This window comes from Kogia breviceps, chromosome 12 (genome assembly GCF_026419965.1).
Source record: "Kogia breviceps isolate mKogBre1 chromosome 12, mKogBre1 haplotype 1, whole genome shotgun sequence".
Lineage (NCBI taxonomy): Eukaryota > Metazoa > Chordata > Mammalia > Artiodactyla > Physeteridae > Kogia > Kogia breviceps.
In genome coordinates this window covers 21,626,859-21,636,706 of record NC_081321.1, presented here as the reverse complement: position 1 = coordinate 21,636,706, position 9,848 = coordinate 21,626,859, and the positions used below count along the sequence as shown (strand labels likewise).

Below are 9,848 nucleotides of genomic sequence, written 5' to 3'. Positions count from 1 at the left end.
CATGCAGCTCAATAACAAAAAAACAAACAACCCAATCCAAAAATGGGCAGAAGACCTAATCTTCTCCAAAGAAGATATACAGATTGCCAACAAACACATGAAAGAATGCTCAATATCATTAATCGTTAGAGAAATGCAAATCAAAACTACAATGAGGTATCACCTCACACTGGTCAGAAAGAATGGCCATCATCAAAAAATCTACAAACAATAAATGCTGGAGAGGGTGTGGAGAAAAGGGAACACTCTTGCACTGTTGGTGGGAATGTAAATTGATACAGCCACTATGGAGAACAGTATGGAGTTTCCTTAAAAAATTACAACTAGAACTACCATACGACCCAGCAATCCCACTACTGGGCATATACCCTGAGAAAACCATAATTCAAAAAGAGTCATGTACCACAATGTTCACTGCAGCACTATGTACAATAGCCAGGACATGGAAGCAACCTAAGTGTCCATCGACAGATGAATGGATAAAGAAGACGTGGCACATATATACAATGGAATATTACTCAGCCATAAAAAGAAATGAAACTGAGTTATATGTAGTGAGGTGGATGGATGTGGAGTCTGTCATACAGAGTGAAGTAAGTCAGAAGGAGAAAAACAAATACCGTATGCTAACACTTATATATGGAATCTAAGGTAAAAAAAAATGTCATGAAGAGACTAGGGGTAGGACGGGAATAAAACACAGACCTACTAGAGCATGGACTTGAGGATATGGGGAGGGGGAAAGGTAAGTTGGGACAAAATGAGAGAGTGGCATGGACATACATACACTACCAAACGTAGGGTGGATAGCTAGTGGGAAGCAGCCGCATAGCACAGGGAGATCAGCTCGGTGCTTTGTGACCACCTAGAGGGGTGGGATAGGGAGGGTGGGAGGGAGGGAGACGCAAGAGGGAAGAGATATGGGAACATATGTATGTGTATAACTGATTCACTTTGTTGTAAAGCAGAAACGAACACACCATTGTAAAGCAATTATACTCCAAGATGTTTTAAAAAAAGAGTAATTCTTGCTTAACAACTTGAAGAGATGTCTCTCGCACCCATTTCTCCCTGCTTATCGAAGACAGAGGGCTAAAATGCTTTCCTTGAACGTTTGGTTTCCTGGAATGAAGGAATGTCATATTTAAGAAGTTTGGAAATCAGCGTTCTAATTGTGATTATATTTCATCCAACCATTAGCAAATGATGTAAGCTTTACCATCAACTCCTCCTAATCTGACCTCTTCACCCCGCCTCCTCTGCCACTTTGGTCCAGGCTACTCTTTTCTCTCCTCTGAATTATTATAACAGTTTCTTAGCTGCCCCGACCCCGGGGCTCTGCCACTCTTTCCTCCCTGCAATCTAGTCTCCACCCAGCAATCAAGTGAGGTTTTTAGTGTGTAAGTCAGATCAAGGCATGTCTGTCCCCATATCACTCAGAGCAAAATCCAGAGTCCTTACAAATATGATCTGCTCCTCCTGTTTGCTGGCTCCTTCTCCGACCTCATCTCCCAACAATCTCCTTCCGGGTCACTCTGCTCCATCCACACATCCTCTGTTGCTACGCCTCAAACACATCAACTCCACTCCCGTGTCAGGCCCCTGGCACCTGCAGTTCCCTATGCCTAGAACATTCTTTCCCAGATACCTGCACTGATGCTCTCTCTCTCTCCATTCAGATCGCTGGTAAATTGCCCCCTTTTCTCTGGGGCTTCCCTTAAGCACGTCATATAAAATAGCATCTCCTTCACTCTCTCCCCTTACCCATACTTAATTTTCCTTTATACCACCCCGACATTTATTTAAATATGCATTTAAAATATATGTGCATGGGGCTTCCCTGGTGGCGCAGTGGTGGAGGGTCCGCCTGCCGATGCAGGGGACACGGGTTCGTGCCCCGGTCCGGGAAGATCCCACATGCCCGGAGTGGCTGGGCCCGTGAGCCGTGGCTGCTGAGCCTGCGCGTCCGGAGCCTGTGCTCCGCAACGGGAGAGGCCACAACAGTGAGAGGCCCGCATACCGCAAAAAAAAAAAAAAAAAAAAAAAAAAAATTATATATATATATATATATATATATATATATATATATGTGCATGTATTTGTTAATTGTCTATCTTCCACCATTAAGAGGGAAACTCCCTGAGAGTGGGGACTTTGCTCTTTTTAATGCTGGACTGGCAGGGCATGGAACAGGGCCTACCAAGTAATCGGCATTTAATAATCATGTGGAATGAATTGATCTTCCATGTACACTTTTAAGCATTTTTTTTTTCTTTTGCTTCTGTCCTCTAGAAGCATGGAGGGAAAATTATGTTTCCTTCCCTACAGTGCTGTTATAATCCCACCCAGGCTTTTTTTTTTTTTTTTGCGGTACGCGGGCCTCCCACTGTTGTGGCCTCTCGCGTTGCAGAGCACAGGCTCCGGACGCGCAGGCTCAGCGGCCATGGCTCACGGGCCCAGCCGCTCCGCGGCACGTGGGATCTTCCCGGACCGGGGCACGAACCCGTGTCCCCTGCATCGGCAGGCAGACTCTCAACCACTGCGCCACCAGGGAAGCCCCCACCCAGGCTTTTAAGTAAAGATGTTTTTTATACGTGAATACACTTTCCTTACTGCAAATGCTCAACAGATGTTAATCATTATTACGAGGGATCGTTAAATGGGTCACTGTGTTTAAATCATAGGTAAAGCTAACACTTGAGTCCCAGAGGGATCCCTCCAAGGTCCTCTCTGTGCAGAGGAAGCAGCTTGGGATGAGGTGGGATCAGGGTAGAGAGGAAGAGAGCCAGGCTAGGTTTTGCTTAGGGGTCCTGAAACGAAACCGGTTGTGTCAATGTCATTAAACCTGTTCTACCCACTTCCCACCCACAGGAGTCAAAACACACTTTACACTTTCAAATGCTAGACTTACTCTACCAAACACACAATTTATTTTTCAAATCGAACTTTAAGGATGACTTTATTATCCTCTCTTCCCACTTTAATTGTTGAATAATAAATAAAAGATTAAGCTAAATTGTTACATTTTCCCTGAAATACAGGCAGGATTTTTTCTCTCGATAATCATGATACTAAGATGTTTTGACCCAGGTGATGGTTTTCATTCAATGTGGGGTCGGGGGAGAGGAGAAAAAAGAAATCCCATGAGAGGATAATGTAAGAGGATGAACTTGCTTATTAAAATAAAATATTTTTTTCCTTTTTATCTTACAGGCCCATCTCATCTCACATAGCCAGTTCAGAGGATGCTAATATGAACCTTGCCCACCTCTCTCAGCCCGTCTTGCTTACTCAGACAGTTTCCAAGCAGTTCCCTGATGGAGACACAATCTTCAGTTTCCAGGATGAATCGTGCCACCGCCGTCCCTCCCAGCAGATGGCCCCTCACAGTCTCAACGTTTGATACTGTCCAGGACAACAGTATGTCTGATGTCTTCAGGCTATCCTGGCACACCAAAGATGATAAACAGGCCCAGACAATCCTCTCCTATCAAGTTACAGAATTCCTCCAGCTTATCAAACCTACTTCTATTGCTGAAAGACCCCTCTGCCCTGGATTCTGGATTGGAGGGGTCACAAGGCTCAGATTCCACGGGAGGAAGAGAAGACATCTGTAGAGTCTGTACCGCCAGCTGGAGCCTTATTTGCTTATCGGATCCCCAAAAGGTCCGAATCCAGTCCTCCCCGAACAGTAAGGTTTGGTGTTTGGTCATCTTGGTGGTAGTAAGCCAGCTGTCAATGCCTTTTTCATGGCAGAAAGTGACGAAGTGGATTAAGAAGATCTCATTGAGAGTGTTTGGAGCTGGGCATAGATTGCTCAGCGTGTCTTCAAATCCAAGATACTCCTTCAGTTTCTGGGCTGCACGGCCTATAGCTCCACCGACCACCTCACAGATGCCGAGAACCTCTTTGCCGTCCTTCAGAGCCAACTGCTGCGATGGTTTTGGCCCCGTTTTCCCTGCACCCACTCAGCACTACTTCCGCGTATCAACCAGGCGAACTGCCCTTTCTCAGAGTAAGAGTTTTGCAGTGAAGTCACATCTGCTAACATGGTCCCAGTTTTCTAACTCTTCAGGGAAGCATATATACACACAGCTAAACAAACATATAGGTCTTCCCGTTTGTCAGCTGGATGTGTTGTACTCATACAGATTCCTGCTGGTTTATTAAGTTAGAGATATTAACTTTCACAAAAAAAAAAACACATCTGTCTTTTACTTGTATTCGCTCTACTTTTAATATTTGGTAACCTCTTCCAAGACATGTTTCCTTTTTCCAAATTTTAGTTTAATTAAAAATAGCACTTAGGGCTTCCCTGGTGGCGCAGTGGTTGAGAGTCCGCCTGCCAATGCAGGGGATGTGGGTTCGTGCCCCGGTCCGGGAGGATCCCGCATGCCACGGAGCGGCTGGGCCTGTGGGCCATGGCCGCCGGGCCTGCGCGTCCGGAGTCTGTGCTCCGCAATGGGAGAGGCCACAACAGTGAGAGGCCCGCATACAGCAAAAAAAAAAAAAAAAAAAAAAAAGGAGGGAGAGAGGCAGACTTTTCATTCTAGATCTTTAAAAAAAAAAAAAAAAAAAAAATAGCACTTAGTTCTTTAAAGAACCATACATATAGAACTCACTTTCTTCTACAACTAACTTCTCCAAACCTGTAGGCAAGTCATTTCCCTTTGCTTTTCTGATATCCCTCTGCCATGAGTCCTCAGCCCCCAGCTCAGCTGCCCGTGTTTCCCTTCATACAGAAGTTTCTCAAGCAAAGGCCTCAAATTTCTATGTGTTGATACATGCTATAAATCATACTCAAGCAAATTTATGGGAGTTTGTGAACTGTAAAGAGTTGGTGTTACTATTCTCTAGAGCAGAAATAAAGGCTACTGGTTACTCCAAGCAAAGGAAAAGAAAGTAACAGATGATAAAAATATGAGGCAATTATCAATTGACTTTATTTCTTTTCATATGGTAATACCAGCAGTGCATAATATTTTGTAAATAAAATATATATCATCAAAAAAATTTAACCATATCACATATCATCAGTGATGTTACATTGTCCTGAATAAAGAATACTTGGCATCTATAACAGTCTCCTGGTTATTTTTAACCAGGTTTGAATAACAAATTGTTTTGCAAATGGTGACACATATTCACATTAAAATAAAACACAAATATGGTAAGAGTCCAATACAGTTACCAAATAATGAATGACAGGGAGCAAAAGAGTATTATTAGCATTGAACTATTTTAGTTATGAATAAATAGTAATTTAGTATCACAGGTTCCTTGATGAAAAGCTTGGTAACTTGTTAGCTTGAAAGATCATACCACTGACATTCAAATACAGTTTATTAAGCAAGTCCACTGACATATACTGAACGACCCACCCTATGCCAATTTGTGAAAACCTGTCTTTACTACCATTGGCTATCATGAGTAATGATGAAGTACTGAATACAAAATAGAATATTCTTTCTAATGCCTCTAGAAAACAATAAACATAATAACAGTTTTTGTTGCAGCTTTCTATTTTCTTTATAAAGATTATCTGGGACCTGCGCTACAGAAAAACATGAACTGCATTTTATCATCACAATATAGCCATTATGAAACTAATTTTGCAGGCTTTGAGTTACTGAACTCTGATTGAGACAAAATATTCAGACAAGTATTCAGCTTTTAAAAAAAAAATCCCATTCACTAATAGCCTGAGAAATGTACAATTACTAACATTAGGAAGACTGTTAGTATTTTGATGTAATGATATATTTAGCAAAGAGGAAGATAAGAAGCTTAATACTGTAAAGGGCTTTGTTTTGTTTCGTTTGTTTCTTCAGAAATGATCTCTACAAAATTTAGGGGAGTTTCTGAATGCATTCAAGTTAATAGTATTTAAGTGTCCCTTAAGTTCTCCCTTATGAGGTAAGAGGATCCAAGATTAAGGCTGAAATTCTTAAAAAGCTATTCAACAATTTTGTGACGTATCATCAAAAACGGGGTATTTCATATATGTCAATTCAGTTTTGGAGAAAGAAAGATCACTCATGACCTCCCCAAGAACCAGCTGGTATACGAAAATTTTGATCACTGTATTTTTTTTTAATGTGATCTTTTTATCATCTTCCTTATGTCACAAAATAAAAGTTCTGTTTTTCTATGTACTAAGTATATACATATATTTAGAAAAATATATAAAAATGGGACAATATGTGGAGGCATGTGGAGGTGTGGCTGGCATTTAGTGGGCACGCTGAATGCTTAAAGAGATTCCACGTGTTGATTTTGAAAGCATACAACGTCCTGCTTCCAGGGCTGCAGTGCTGTCAAAAATCATTCCCTCACTGGTTACTGCTTCCCAAACCCTCCACGCTGTGAATGTAGATGGAAACACTACGGCAAAATACTCATATTAAATGCAACACTTTAAATATAATATATCACAGATTTTTTTTTCTTTACATTAAATAGAGGAAAAACAATTATACTCTCATTCACCAGTGTCTTATTTGTCATGGCAACTTTAGAATCGGCACCTATTCCCTGCTTTCCGTTTCCACTTCTAAACGAGAAGTGGGAACGATGAACGATATACGGTCTGCTGCTCATTGTAGATACTGTGAGTGTTTGAGAAATAAAGTGGAACAAAGATGAAGGGCTCCCCGCGCTCATCCAGGTGCTGCGGTCAGACGTTTGAGTCTTCATCGGTGATGCTGGCGCTGGGGGAACGGGCAGCAAAATCTTTAAACATGTCGTCTTCCTTTAACATGTGCTGGAAGACAAGGAGGTGGGAGTCACACACACCGAGTGCCACGAGCTCTGCACTACCGGCTCTCCACGACACACGCAGTCCTTCGGGGTCATTGTCAAACTTATTTTTATTTATTTATTTATTTTTTTTTTTGCGGTACGCGGGCCTCTCGCTGTTGTGGCCTCTCCCGCTGCGGAGCACAGGCTCCGGACGCGCAGGCTCAGCGGCCATGGCTCACGGGCCCAGCCGCTCCGCGGCACGTGGGATCCTCCCAGACGGGGGCACGAACCCGTGTCCCCCTGCATCGGCAGGCGGACTCCCAACCACTGCGCCACCAGGGAAGCCCGAAACTTATTTTTAGAAGAACATTTGAAATTCGTTTTACAACTTACGGTTAGATTGTTGATGCCCTCGGAGAATGCACCTATCTGTCTCACTGTCCCTTCTGAGTCCTCCATCTGCAATGAACATACCATGCCATGACTACTCATTTGCAATAATTTCAAGGAAAGTACAGCAAAATGAACACAAATCTAAGAAGAAATAGTCCAAGTGGTACTGGACAGGAGAGGAGCCACAGAGCACTCCTGTTGCGTCTCCTCCCACTAATGCAACTGGATGTTAAAAATGAGAAGAAACACTTTACCGGCACATGTAGCCTAATGCTCTGATGTTGACCATGGCAACAGCAGACTGTTCGAAGGCAATATTCAGATGCACGCCCTCATACTGAAAAGGCTAAGAAGTATGAGCTGTCGATTCCTGACTAGTGGTTTTTTTTGTTTTGTTTTTGTTTTTTTTTTCCGGTACGCGGGCCTCTCACTGCTGTGGCCTCTCCCGTTGCGGAGCACAGGCTCCAGACGTGCAGGCTCAGCGGCTATGGCTCACGGGCCCAGCCGCTCCGCGGCATGTGGGATCTTCCCGGACTGGGGCACGAACCCGGTTCCCCTGCATCGGCAGGCGGACTCTCAACCACTGCGCCACCAGGGAAGCCCCCTGACTTGTTTTAATACATAGATTTCCTTAACACCGAGACGGTATAACATAGGTAAATAGCACAGGCTTTGAAACCAGCCGGGCAGGTTAGAACCCCAGTGATTCTACCAGCTCTTCTATCTTGTGTGAGTTACTTAACCATTCTGTGCCTCAGTTTCCTTATCTGTAAAATGAGGATAACAATACTCCCCACGTATTAGGATTACCCTGAACATTAACACGTTACGTGCTTAGGGTAGTGCCTGGGATGTAGTAAGCAATCTGTTAAGTGCTCGCTTTTATCTTATTATTATCTTTATTTGTAGGCATGTAAGGAAAATGTCTTTGCCTAGCAGACACAGTGCACAAAGTTTTCATTTAGTGTTTCAATGCTGGAAGAACTTTTTTTTTTTTTTTTTTTTTTGTGGTACGCGGGCCTCTCACTGTTGCGGCCTCTCCCGTCACGGAGCACAGGCTCCGGACGCGCAGGCTCAGTGGCCATGGCTCACGGGCCCAGCCGCGTGGGATCCTCCCGGACCGGGGCACGAACCCGCGCCCCCTGCATCGGCAGGCGGACTCCCAACCACTGAGCCACCAGGGAAGCCCCAATACTGGAAGAACTTTAAAACAGGCATATAGGGTTACGTTTACCTGCTCTAACCGGTCCAAGTCATCCTCATCATACAGGTGCATGTCCAAACCAGGCTTAAATCCTTTCTTAGATGTACCTCCTGAGGCCTGTCCCAATTCCATTGGACAAACATATTCCTCCCCATCTTCCTGTTTCTTCTTTCTCAGATTCCCAAAATTGCTGAAGGTGAGTTTCTTTGGCTTTTAAAGAAAAGCAGGCAAAAACATCCAGGGACTTGATAAAATTCATATGACAAAGGATCAATAACACGTATAATTTAATTATTCACACTACAGAGAAAAGCAACTGGATGATTAAGTGGGTATAAGAAAAACAAAGGCATCCTAGGCATATGACTGACATGCTAATGTGATCAAGGATCCTTATTATGACTCTCAGAAGATTAAGCTTGTCCTCCTTATTCACACCAACTAGCTGGGTAGTCACTGTGAAAAGCAAAATATGCCAAGAGCCTTAGTTTTGATAGACAGACCTTATTGCAGTGAGATTTCTCAGGGCTGAATTCAATTTTGCAAGGTTTTCTAATCTAAGATCAGCAATAGAAAATGGCTATTACTGTATTTTCTTTTTGGGTAAGGCTATGATTATCCTGTATGCCTGTTATGCTTCCATAACAGGACTGGTAACTGCTGAAAAGAAATCTGCTCTACTGGAGAGAGAATTTCCAGTGAGAGAAGAGAAACTCCATCCTTTCACTGGATAGTCCCTGAGACTATATGTTAAGGAGATGGTGATCAGGCTGACGCTGAGAATTTAAATAGAACAGAATCTCTCAGAGATTTCAAATCTGGTACATCTTTTAAGGGAGAAAGGGAGCTAAAGAGGAGGCGTTGGGTAGGTAAAAGTGGTTTAAAAAAAAAAAAAGTTTGTGGAGGAGCCACATTTGTGGAGGAACCAATAAACCCTACCTCTACATTCCGTTAATTGAGAAAACGGACTCAGAAGAGCTCACGGAAGAGTGATTTAAGGAAGAAAAAGTGATCTGAATTTTGTACGATCCATGAATCCAGGTAAATCTGGAGATACCCATTCTCTGCTGGTCTACTGTGGATCATTTCTTTTTTTTTTTTTTTGCGGTACGCGGGCCTCTCACTGTTGTGGCCTCTCCCACTGCGGAGCACAGGCTCCGGACGCGCAGGCTCAGCGGTCATGGCTCACGGGTCCAGCCGCTCCGTGGCATGTGGGATTCTCTCGGACCGGGGCACGAACCCGTGTCCCCTGCATCGGCAGGCCGACTCTTAACCACTGCGCCACCAGGGAAGCCCTGTGGATCATTTCTTAATGATCTTTTCCTAGCTTGCAAGGCTGGTTAATGATACGTATGAGAAGAAATCCTCCTCTTATGCTTGATTTGTCCATAGGATAACTGCGGTCAAAACCGGGCCCAAGTCATGGGCTTTCTGCATTGGCAAAACGTCAATTATAGAAGCCAACATCAGGTTCCTTATATTGTTAACTCTAATAAAATAAATGATTTGA

The 9,848-nt window shown here is 43.5% G+C and overlaps 2 protein-coding genes across 19 annotated transcripts in view; both read right to left on the bottom strand.

The window, feature by feature from the left end:
- Window positions 1-3,237: 3,237 nt before the first annotated feature.
- Window positions 3,238-4,051, bottom strand: REP15 (RAB15 effector protein). Its single transcript, XM_059081584.2, is given in 3 exon segments — window positions 3,238-3,394; window positions 3,396-3,932; window positions 4,040-4,051. Coding segments are annotated over 3 exon segments (705 nt in total). The 3' UTR covers window position 3,238.
- An 870-nt stretch (window positions 4,052-4,921) lies between these two features.
- The window catches only part of PPFIBP1 (PPFIA binding protein 1), a 180,513-nt gene continuing 175,586 nt past the window's right edge, over window positions 4,922-9,848 (bottom strand). For all 18 annotated transcript variants that reach the window (XM_059081534.2, XM_059081537.2, XM_059081536.2 and 15 more), the window contains 3 exons: window positions 8,369-8,548; window positions 7,135-7,200; window positions 4,922-6,763 (listed from right to left, as the gene is read on the bottom strand). In XM_059081534.2, coding sequence (XP_058937517.1) covers window positions 6,677-6,763; window positions 7,135-7,200; window positions 8,369-8,548 — 333 coding nt within the window. In that variant the 3' untranslated portion in view covers window positions 4,922-6,676. The remainder of the gene's footprint in view (window positions 6,764-7,134; window positions 7,201-8,368; window positions 8,549-9,848) is intronic.